This window comes from Helianthus annuus, chromosome 9, assembly GCF_002127325.2.
Source record: "Helianthus annuus cultivar XRQ/B chromosome 9, HanXRQr2.0-SUNRISE, whole genome shotgun sequence".
NCBI classification, from domain to species: Eukaryota; Viridiplantae; Streptophyta; class Magnoliopsida; order Asterales; family Asteraceae; genus Helianthus; species Helianthus annuus.
The window spans coordinates 77,564,471-77,577,028 of NC_035441.2; the positions used below are offsets into that span (position 1 = coordinate 77,564,471).

A 12,558-nucleotide genomic window follows, 5' to 3' on the forward strand; every position below is an offset into this window, starting at 1 on the left:
GATCATTCTGTTACATGCCTTGCAGATCGTTAGGTACTTGGAGCTTGCACTGGAGAAGCGGGTCGTTGTGGGCAAGGATCGTGGTTTCTACGTTGAACTATTATGACATTTAAAACTATTAACTATTGTTGGTTTATTTACTATGCTTCCGCTACACTTTGAAACTATGGTTATGTTTTGAACACCTATCGTATTGAATGGATGGTTTACATTTATTTTACTTAATATTAATTACATGTTCAATATGATTGGTGGCTTGATCCTGGTCAGTCACGCTCCCAAGCGGTGATACTCCGCGTGTGGATTTTGGGGGTGTGACACCTTCTTTGTCTACAGCCGGCTGTTTCACTTGCTTCCGGGTATTGCTTTCCTCTTGTTTGTTCTGACCAGTGATCGGCCCCTTAGGAGCCCTCCTAGGCTGACTCGGGCAGGAATCATCAGAATGACCAAACACCTTACAATGAGCACACCTAAGAGGACTCCATTCATATTCAACCGACAAAACCACTTTACTAAAGCCGTCCCCCTCCAACTCTGGAACTGCAATAACTATCTCCTCCTTAAACCCATTTTCAGCTGAAATTTCTACTAACGCTCTCGCATAGCTACTCCTCCCCCAATTATCTGTGCACATAGATGAAGTGTACGTGTCCAACATCTTAGGCTCACCAATAGCCGTAGCAATCATACTCAATCCATCCTCCGTATACGCAGCAATCGGAACATCATGGATTTTAACCCACACTTGCAACTTCTTTACCTCCTTCTTTTCTAACTTAGAAGTAGGAGACCAAATATGCAAAAACAAAGGCTGTGATCGGATAATCCAAGGGCCTTCTTTAAGAACATTCAACATACCAGCTTCATCAGCAAACTTAAAGAAAAAGAACCCATTAGCATTCATCATTGATTTCTGTAATCCAAATCTCTTCCATTGGTTCTTCACAAAATAGTCCACAACCGGATATGCAACTCTGTCTCCTAGGAAGTAACCGTACAGAGTGTTCGCTAATTTTTCTTGCACTGCTCTAACCGAATCACGAGGCAGAACCACATCACAACCTTCATACGTAACAGGGCTAGCAAGAGATCTGAAATTTACCTTAACAGGTTTGGCTGCTAAAACCGATTCTACATATGACATCGGTTTTGAGTTGTTACCACCATCACTAGACACCCCGGACGATCTTATGTTCTCTAACCCAGCCGATTCAGCAACATGATCAGAATTAGGAGGCACATAAGTACTGCTAGAGCTTGACCGTAAGTATCCAGCCTTGGTGTGCCCCGAATCCTTAGCCAATTCCTCGGTTGTTGATGAATCCAGATTATGCAATTGAACGGGTCGAGAAACCTTTGTGAGTTCATCAATAATGTTTATTCCACGTTTTGGCTGCACCAAATTACCGTTAACATCCAGAAGACGATCAGCAATCTGTTGAAACGTCAAAGGTGACCTTCCACCAGACTTAAACCGATCATCCATAACAAAGCAAAACAACTCTCTATAACCCAACCAATCACAACGAAGCAAAAGAACCCACACAACCAGCCGACAACAAATAAAAAAGAAAGCCGAAACCCTAAACTAGCAAGTGCCCTAACCCATGATTCCTACCAATCGGACCGAGAAATTGATAAATCAAGGCTGATCAAACCAAAACTCAATCCAATAAGCTTGAAACAGATGTGACGGCGGCGATTGAAAAGAAAAGAAAAAAACCCTAGACGACAAATCAAAGATATCCGCAAACCAGAATTGAGAATTAGATGTTTGAAACTCTAATCCCTAATCTGATCTTGACGAATTACGCTGAAGAAGCTAGGGTTTCGGATGAGGTAACAAAGTCGCCATTTGCTAGAGAGAGAATTAGGGTTTTTTTTAGATTTCAAAAAATGGACCCCGATATTTTTACACAATAAAATATGGAACGTTTAAGACATCTTGTAAAGATTTGGGAATTTTTGGAATAGTTTAACCATTTTATTAAAATGTCCGAAAACAGCCGGTTTTGAATATAAATGCTGAATTGAGATAAGTTGTGACTTGCGTGTCTAAATGTCGAGTATGCTATCCGTGAATGATCTAACATGTTATATATGTTATGTGCATTATCGTATGTTTGATTTTGAGTGGGGAATGGATGGGAAACTTAGAGGGGCATAAACCGTTAAAACGATGCATGTTGTGTGATTGATACGTGTAGGAACTTTGTGTTCTATTTGAAAGCCACTAAATGACTAACTGGTAAATTATATTAGGACGTGATTGACCGACCTTGACTGTTAGCTATATTGAGAATCTAACCGAGCAAACCGAGGTGAGTTCACACTCTTTCTAAGGCATGGGATTCCCAGGGGTTTGGGAATGGGATTGATTAACTACTTGTACTATCATTACTGTTAAACTACTTTTTACTGTCCTCGGATTGAAGGGCACGTACGTAAAACCTACGTACACGATCATAAGACCATCAACTCTATCACTTTAAGTCCCTCATTTATCGACTTAATCGCCGAGGCCTATGGCGAGCGGGTCATTAGTTAATAGCGCTATTAGGTTTAACAAACCTCACACCGTGCCAGTCGGACGGGCGTGTACTAATGGACTATGGGCAAAGGGTCAATGCTGATAGACATTGACTTAGGGCACCTCTTATATTTTCGTAGCAGTCGATACGCGTGGTCTAGTAACACATGGGAAACCCCCACTAATCTTCGCAAACATGTCAGAAAGACCGCGATGCAAACTCATACGATACATGGTTTTCAAAGCGAACAGATGATTTACGAAACGAATGCTATAACTAAACAACCAACTGTGAATTCACTCAACTTTGTTGTTGACTCGTTGTTACATGCCTTATAGGTCGTTGAATGCTTGGAGCTTGCATATGGAGGTGGTCGTTGTGGGATGCGAACTGATATGTCCCGTATTTAATAAATAAACTTTATGAACTTATTAAACCTAAGTTTTGGACTTTAAACTTATGAACTATGGACTATGTTTTGAACTTATGTTTTATGCTTCCGCTGTTTAACTAAAATCGGTTTACTTCCTTTTGGTCACCAATCGTATTGTGTTTGGTTTTAATTACTTAATTATGTTGTTCGATATGATTGGTGGCTCGATCCTGGTCACGTCACGCCTCCAAGCGGTGGTACTCCGCATGGTGGATTTTGGGGGTGTGACATATTAGACGGACGGCCGTGCCTTAGCTTTATGGTTTAAGTTTTGGGAAATAGTTAGACAACCATTTTTTTTTAGGGTAAAGGGTTACCCCGATGAATTTTATAAATGAACCAAATAAGTACAAGGGTGTATCAAAGCGACACACCAACTAGACTTGACAAACCAAGCCTAGGAAAACAAGCAACACAACCAAAAACAACCACCAAAGACAACCAAACAGAAAACAACCAAACCAAACCCTAACAAACAGACACAAATTAGCCTGGCTTCGCTACATTATCTTCATTCTCTTCAATCTTCCACAACTTGAAAATCCTTTTCTTAGTTGAAGCCACCCGAAATCTGAATCCTATCAGACGCAAACGAACCGAGTTTTTAATTACCTCGACCACTTGAGCTACCGTTCTCTTATGATTTTTAAAAATCCTGTTATTCCTCTCTTGCCAAATGTAGTAAGACGAAGCAGCAATCAACAATTTACAAACAACATAATCCGCTTTCTTAGAGCTAGAATGTTGATCCACCCAATGTAATAACGAATCCCAAGAGTTATCCACGCTCCCCAACTGAACCAAAGTCTTAACGTTACTCCACACTTGATCCGCAAAAGAACAACGGAAAAACAAGTGATCCCGACTCTCACGATCCGCGCAACATAACGGACAGCACATCAAATTTAAATTTGTGAGGCTGTCTGCTTCCCAAACTGTCAACCGGTCCTGAGTTTTCAATTTATTACGAAACGCCAGCCACAAATGAAACGAATGGCTCGGAATACATTGAGAGAACCAAACCATGTTAGTCCACATCACCTGATTCTCCCTATTCCGAATAGTATTCCAAACCTGAGCCGATTGGAACTCGCACATTTTCCCATCCAAATCCTTCCACACCAAACGATCAATGGAACTAGGAACAAGATTCGGAACTGAGAGCGTGAATAATACCGGAAAGAGATCCAACCAAGCTTGCGGCCACTTCCAATGACCATTCTGATCAATAACATCCGCAACAGAAGATTGTAACGAGAAACCGGCATTAGCAATGGCCCGAGGAGAAATAAAAGCACTAAGCGGACTTAGCGAACACCACATATCACTCCAAACATTGGTTTGAGCACCACTCTGAACGGAAGACCATATGTGAGGCCGAATAGTATGACGAATAGATAAAATCTTTCGCCATCCCCAACTCATACTCCCACGGCATGGAATATCCCAAAAGTTCCGACCTTTAAGCTTATAATCATGAATCCACCGAACCCAAATAGAATCCCGGTTAGTTATAATACTCCAAATATGGTTTGCCATAAGCGATTTATTGACATCCGAAATACTTCTAATGCCCAAGCCACCCTCATTCTTCGGCAAACACACTGCTTCCCAAGCGACCTTAGCACGAATTCTACCATCCGAACCTGCATTCCATAAAAATCTGCGAATACGCTTCTCAAGGTCCTTAACAACTCTGGCCGGAATAATGAACACAGAGGCCCAATAGATATGCATCGAAGAGAGAACCGAGTTAATAAGTTGTAACCGACCAGCAAAAGACAAAGCTTTGGTTGCCCAATTAACAATCTTTTTATCCATACGCTCAATGAGGATCGTACAATCTTTATACAGAAGTCTTGACGAAATAAGCGGAACCCCAAGATAGCGGACCGGCAGAACACCCTCCTGAAAAGGCATAATATCCAGAATTTCTTGTCGAATCGAGTGAGGAACATTGCAAAAAAATACCGTACTCTTAGCTGGACTAGGCGCAAGACCTGAGATATTAGTAAAAATTTCTAGCGCTTCTTTAATCTTCTTAACCGAAACCACATCACCATGCACAAAGATAAATAAATCATCAGCAAAAGACACGTTAATTATTTTCTCCTTAGCACAATGGGCATGAAATTTAAAAGGCATATTAGCTGCTCGACGAAGCAAAAGCGATAGAACCTCCATAACTAGGGTGACATTGGATCACCTTGCCGTAATCCTCGCTTACCCCTGAAGTAACCATGCAGGCTACCATTAATACATAAAGAGTACGACACCGTGGACACACACGTCATGATCCAATTCACCATTGTCCGATGAAACCCAAACCGAATTAGAACATCCTCCAAAAAGCTCCAGTTGACCGTGTCATATGCTTTCTGAATGTCAATTTTGAATGCACACCTGGCCGGGCCCCTGTTCAAATGATAGCTGTGCATCAATTCCTGAGTGAGGAGAATATTATCCGAAATCTTCCTTCCCGGCACAAAAGCTGATTGGTTAATGCTCACCAGCGAACCCAAACTACCTTTCAAACGATCAGTAATAATCTTGCTAATACATTTGTACAAAACATTGCAACATGATATCGGCCGATAGTCCAACACCGAATCCGGAATGTCTTTTTTCGGAAGTAAAGCAAGAATGGTGTGATTAATTTGTTTAAGAAGTTTACCGTTTTCAAAAAACTGTAAAACCGCATCAGTAACTTCATTCCCCACTATCTCCCAAGCTTTCTTGAAAAAAGTTGATGTGTACCCATCAGGCCCGGGGGCCTTATCCTTTTTTTTTTGGGGTAAAGGGTTACCCCGGTGAATCTATTAAAATGCAACCGCAAATAAGTACAAGTAGTGAGGATGTGTTCCACACTAATTCATATACAGGACATGCCCTATATATGTAGAACAAATAAAAACCAAAAACCTATGACACCCCATTACCTAGTCTACTATACATCATGACACGACATCTAGTAGACAAAATAATGCAAAACACACAAACACAATCCTCAACCACCATCATCAAATATAAAGAAGCCGCAAAACCGCAGCCCCTTCAGACGAAAAGAAGACAGCCTATCCATTAAATAACTTGGAAGAAGAGGTGCTTGCCCCTGCTTTCGAAGAGTAAGAGGAGAGATGAATACCCGATGTCATAAATTTACTCGTTTCAGTGTAGATTTCCTCCACCACTTCCTCATCTGATTCCTCCCTGTCACTTGACCGTTTCTTCTCCACTCGACCCACAGTAGTACCTCCCTGATTACCATTATCGTCCTTTAGAATGTCAAACGGGTTAGACGTTGAAACCGGATTCTGAACCGGACTCTTTGATGACGATTTCAGTTTAGGGTTGACAACTGGCCTGTAAACTACCTTTGGCTTCTGGTTTTTCATATGAAGCCCTTGATTATTTGGTTTCTTCTTTTTGGCTCCTACCACCTGAAAATCATCCTTATCCTTCTTCTCAGTATCCCCATTCGAAATTTCCTGCGGGTTCTGAGGACACGAGTGATCCTCATGACCGAAGACACAACAAGAAGAACATCTTAACGGCTCCCAATCATACTCAATTTTAACCTCCACCTTCGAGTGACTAAGACCATCCAAAGAAGGAATTGCTACCGTAACACTCTTTTTTAACTCAACTCCTGCCTGGACTTCAATAAGAGCTCTAGCATAGCTGCTTCTTCCCCAAGATTCCGCACACATTGTAGCCGTATACGAATCTAACATTATAGGTACCCCAATCTTAGAAGCAAGTAAACTGAGCCCATCCTCAGTAAATGCCGCTAACGGCACATCATGCATCTTGACCCAAACTGGAATCGCTTTTAAATCCTCTTTTACCAACTTGATAGAGGCTGACCATTCTTTCAAAATGGTTGGAACGTTTCTAATCATCCACGGTCCATCCTCTAACATTTGATCCATCCCTTCTTTCGTTGTGAACTTAAAAAAGAAGAACCCATGAGCATTCATCATAATTCTTGACAATCCATACTTTGCCCAATTGTTCTTTGCATAGAAATCAACAACAGGAAAAGCCAGCCGTTTACCCAGAAAATAACCATACAAGGTATTCGCATACCTGTCAGAGACTTGTTTAACTGAAGATAGAGGAATGACAACATCAGCTCCATTGTCCGAGAAGATTAAAAACATTGTCCGGCTTCGGCTAATGGGTTTCGTTTACAAGGGAGATATGGATTATCAAAGGACGCTTACAAAGTGGCAGAACCTGTGTAGGGCATCGGATGAAGACCCGGGCTAAGGACCAAGATTTAGTGTTGTTCGTTTGGTTGTAATTGTTTGTCTTGTTGGTAGTGTTTTGGGCTGTGTGTCGTCTTTGGTTGTACGTTGATGTTGGTCTTGTTTTCTTGTTGCCTAGTCTTGGTATGCCAGGACTAGTTGCGTGTGCTATGTCAGGCACATGCTTTGTTCTTATTGGTTATTTATAAAATTTACCGGGGTAACCCTTTACCCAAAAAAAAAAAGACAACATCAGCTCCATCAACAGCCTCATTCGATTCCAGCACCCTAAAGTTCACCTTCGCTTTCTCTTTAGTATCCTTCACAATATTCGCAAATGAAAGCTGTACCGGAGAGCCAGAACCTGTTTGTTTTTGTTTATCAGCCGCAGAAAATGCTCCAACAAGGTCTGAATTTGGCGTAAACCTGCTAGGGTACTCCCAAAAATTTTCAGCCTTTCCACCATCCCGATTTTCAAACCGAACCGGAACTGTTACCTTGGTGAGCTCATCGATGATGTTTGTAGCCTTGGGTTCACTTTGTGTTGAACTCGTTACACCACGCTTAGGCCGGAAAGTGTTCCCATCTACTTCAATGAAACGTGCAGCAATTTCATCAAATGACAAAGACGGCTTCCCTTGAGTAGCCTGATGGTTTCCAGCAGAACTGTTAGCATGATCATCTTTAGTAGACATATCATCGGTTTTACCTTCAACCATGGACACCCTAAACTGAATACGAGCAGATTCTGAAGAACAAAACAGCCGACGCCAAGCAACTTCTGGAAACAACACTAATTGCAAGTAGGAAGAGAACTGCCGAAACCCTAATTCAATGAGGAAACCGCCGCACCCCTGCCGTCAATTTGCAAAGCAACAAAACCCTAATGATCGCCATCAAGCTGATTAGCAAAGCAAGCGTTTGCAGCCACAAAACCCTTAACGCCGACAAGAAACCCTGGCCGCAATCAAACCTTAACAAAAACGAACTTAATTTGCCTGATTATTGATTCTACCCGAAACCTGAGTATTGATTCTGCCGTCACGCCAAGAACAATCAGGAAAATCGAATTAAAGAAAACCGAACCCTAGAACAATGCTTAATCTGATATCAATTGATTGAAATCTAAAGAACCGAATCCTTAGATACAATTCAATATCAATTCAGACGAAGAAAATTGCTTGAAATCGTTTAGGGTTACTAGAAACCCCAAATCGCCTAGGTCGCCCCTCTCCTTGCTAGAACATATGAGATTCTTGTCACGTGTTTCATGATGCAATTCTTTCAAACCACCGGCATCTCTTTTGCTCAAACCATGCCCCCCGGGGGCCTTATCCTCACCAATACTAAACATGGCATTCTTAACCTCTTCACGAGTAATCGGACGAATCATGTACACCGCATCTTCGTCACTAAGAACACTAGTAAACAGGTTTTCCAAATTGGTTGTCTCAACCGAATCCTCCATGCCCAAAAAATTTGAATAATGCATAACCATAGCATCAGCAACATCTTCTCCCTCATGTCTCGCCCCCATAGTATCCATAACACTATAAATCCTAGCTCTAGCATTCCTAGATTTCACAATGTTATGAAAATATTTTGTGTTCGAATCTCCTGCACAGAGCCATTCTACCTTAGATTTCTGTTTCAGAAAGCACTCCTCATCATAGGCAGCCACTTGAAAATCTTTAAGGCATTGAGATTCCCTTTGACGCAGATGCGCACTCCACGGATTACGATCAACCCAGGCCTGAATTTCATCTAACTCCTTCCTCAAATTTTCAACTTTCACATGTAAGTTTCCCTGATCGAATAAGAGCTTTCTCAACTTAGGTTTTAAGTTCCTTAACTTCTTCACAACCGAAAGCATGGCAATCCCCTCCACACTCTTCGTCCACTCCAGTGTAACAATGCTCTTAAATTCCGGCTTGGTGGCAATAAAGTTCGGAAACTTAAATGGTTTTGGCCGAGACCCATTAGAGCCGAGAATTTTAAGGATACAAGGAATGTGATCCGAAACTCGAAACGGATGAAACAACGCATAAGCAGAGGGAAACAAATCCAAAAACGTAACATTACCCATTATACGATCTATCTTTTTTAATAAGCCGACTCCACTCCTAGGCTTTTGATTCCAAGTATACTGCAGTCCATGCGCATTTATATCCATCAATTCAGTTTGTTGAATACACTCCTGAAATTCTCGCATGCCAATAGACTGTTTAGAACCCCTGCATAACGAATCTTCAATGTTGAGGGCATACTTGGTAATTATTCTGTGCATATTTGGTAATTATTTTCCAACCATTTCGTGTTTATATTCTATGCATACTTGGTAATTATTTTCCTTCCCAAGGATGGGGGATTTAATACATGTGCGTACGAAATATATTATTAAGTCTTACTTAAAATATATTTTATTTCTAACTCCAAAATATAAATATTTTTCTCAAAAATATTATATTTTTATTTCACATAATTTTCCCAAAATAATACTTTAACAAAAATACGTGTTCATAAATATTTCCGTAAAATGCGTAAGTTACGTTTTAACGATCGAGTGGTAATAATAATTACTGGTGTAACTTATATGTTTATCGTGAAAGCGTTTGCATTATTTTGGATTCGTTAACTTTTGATAATATTATTTTTACCCTAAAAAATAATATTTATACACTTCACAAAATAATTGACAAGTAACGTTGTGAAAAATATATTTACTAAATATATATCGATCACGTTTAACTTTGTGAAAATCCCACCTCCGATATTTGTAAATAAAGTTGTGGCGAAACTTATATTTTGAAATCATGTCGAAAAGTATTTCTAACACTTATAGTGAAAATAATTCTAAGTGTTAGGTTTTTGGAAAAATTTCGCCAGAGTTTCCTCTGTAACTGGAGGTGGCCACACTTTCAAGCGTATCATTTTCTTTTATAAATCAATCAACCATTTTTCTTATTTAACCAAAACAATATTCAACACAACAAACTAGTTAATAAATATGTAAATCGCATAAATCACATGAACTTGTAGTTTTCTAAAATTATGAAGTAAATCCTATTACTTTTAGCGGATCTTTATATAAAGCAATCCGATCTCGTAAAAACCTTGCTTTTAAAGAAATCCCGTCTTTACAACTTCTCGTCATCTTTTACAAAAATAGTTATTTTGTCGAAACTTTGTGCTACACATGTGTTTACACACTTGTGTGTTCTAAAAATCATTCTTGTTAACGTAAGATCCGTCTTTAGAAAACATGATTTCTTTGACACTCGGTCCTTTGAAAATACCACTTGTAGATCCGTAGATCTAGTTTTAAACACTATTTTGTAAGTAAAATCACTTTTACACAAGTTCATGATTCGTGTGTGGTAGAGTTTCATCCTTTAACCCTTGTTACTTCCAAAACATCCTTATGTCATGATCCATGATCATGACCAACCCGGGTTAAATGATGATCCGAGCTACCACAACATAGATCGGGTCCAAATAACCACACAAAACAAATACAACAAGTTTTACACAACATATAAGCTTTTATCCATCATTACAAGCATTTTTAGTAAACTTTAATGTATCATCTTGTAAGTTTACGAGTTTTAACCGTTACAAATCATTTTAACCACTTTAAGATAGTTCAAGAAGGTGTTTTAAGCAACATACCACTAGCTCGAGGCTAGGGAAGAATCTAGACGCAAAAAGGGTGGATAAAAGCAAGAGAGTGAGGTCCTTTAAGCTCCGAGTGCACCAAGACTCCTTATACGTGATCCTTAATGCTTGAATGATGTTGGAATGTGATGAAGGAAGCTCGAAAATGTGATGGATGTAGAGGGGGTGTTCGGCCGAAGCCTTCTAGAGAGAGAGATGGAGTGTTTGTGTGAAGTGTTGAGTGAAAGAACATGTGTGCACAAGTGTGATCTTATAGACAATGTTAAGTTCATGGTCCATTGGATTCAATGTCATTTAGATATGGGACAAGAGGAAATATAATATTCAAAAGTTGTACCATGGTGGTCACAAAGTGACCGAAATCGGCCATGGGGGGGGGTAGTTTGGTTGGATTTCAACTATTAGTTAGTTAATAGTTAGGTTAGTTAGGTTAAGTTAGGTATTAACCCGGTTAGTTGTGCGTTGTGCTTTATAGCGGGTGTTAGGGTATTCAGGGACCCTAACTGGCTCAGAAAAAGACAAATAGTGTTAATGGCAATATTTTCATGTTCCGGGTAAAGTCCGGTTGTTCGGTTGGATAGTAATCCGTTAAAGCGCTTAACAAAGCTTTAAAGTGTCGTTAATACCATTTTTAGTGACACAACTTATTCCCGACACTTTGGAAAGTGTCTAGTAACATTTTTCTCATGTTTTGGCACTTTATTAGCTAGCTAGAAGCTGAATTGTTAATTAAAGTGCTGAGTTTTGTGCTTAGTGTACGTTTTAGGCACATCCAGTCATTGTAACTTATTCCTAGAGACACAATTCTACAACCCTTGTATCCCTACACTCACTATTGGTGTAGTGAAATATTTCTGGCTCATACAGGCCTTAGAGGCAATATCTGCCTGATGTTGGCTTTATCTTTTTTTTTTTTTTTTTGGGTAAAGGGTTTACCCCGGTGATTTTATATATTCACAACCAATAAAACAAGTAGTGAGGAGACGTCCTCACTAGTTCTTACATGAGACATGCCCCATGCAAGTAAACCAAAAAAACCAACCAAGACATCAAACAAACAACTAGTCTAACAACTAGAAACATCAAAATAAAAAACACGTTAGATCCGATTAGCCTCCATCGTCGTTCACGGTTTCCTCCGCAATCCCCCATTTGTCTCGCAATCTATTAACATTGATGCATTGCCTGAATTTAGCGCCCATAAGTTTGTATCGGATGGTTTTCAGAATTGTATCACATATAGTATCCGGAGGTCTCGTTTGATTTCTAAATAATCTCGCGTTTCGCTCTTGCCAAATCACATAAGCGGCCGCTCCAACCAAGAGTTTACTAGCATATATATCTGCGGATTTCGATCGTCCTCGAGCCTTTAACCAGCCAATAATCGAGCTCCACTTCGGCTCCACTCTAGCCATACCCGCCTTTTCTCGAACCATGAGCCAAATTTTAGCTGAAAAACTACATTCAAAGAAAAGGTGCTCATGTGAATCAACATTTTCGTAACAAAGCAGACAGCACATCATGTTCATATTTTTCCTCCTAGATATATCCCACTGGAGAATAATATCCTGTGTCAGAAGCTTCCGACGCATGATAAGCCACATTAAGAACGCGTGTCTGGGAATACATTGAGGAAACCACACTATATTAACCCAGTCTATTTCTTGCT

At 40.0% G+C, this 12,558-nt stretch overlaps 1 protein-coding gene across 1 annotated transcript; it reads right to left on the reverse strand.

Moving 5' to 3' along the window:
• Nucleotides 1-8,097: 8,097 nt before the first annotated feature.
• Nucleotides 8,098-9,501, reverse strand: LOC110943106. The gene is made up of 2 exons (XM_022184860.1): nucleotides 8,364-9,501; nucleotides 8,098-8,171 (listed from the first exon to the last, which is right to left on the reverse strand). The coding sequence occupies exons 1-2, from the start codon at nucleotides 9,499-9,501 to the stop codon at nucleotides 8,098-8,100; spliced, it is 1,212 nt and encodes a 403-aa protein (XP_022040552.1).
• Nucleotides 9,502-12,558: the final 3,057 nt, after the last annotated feature.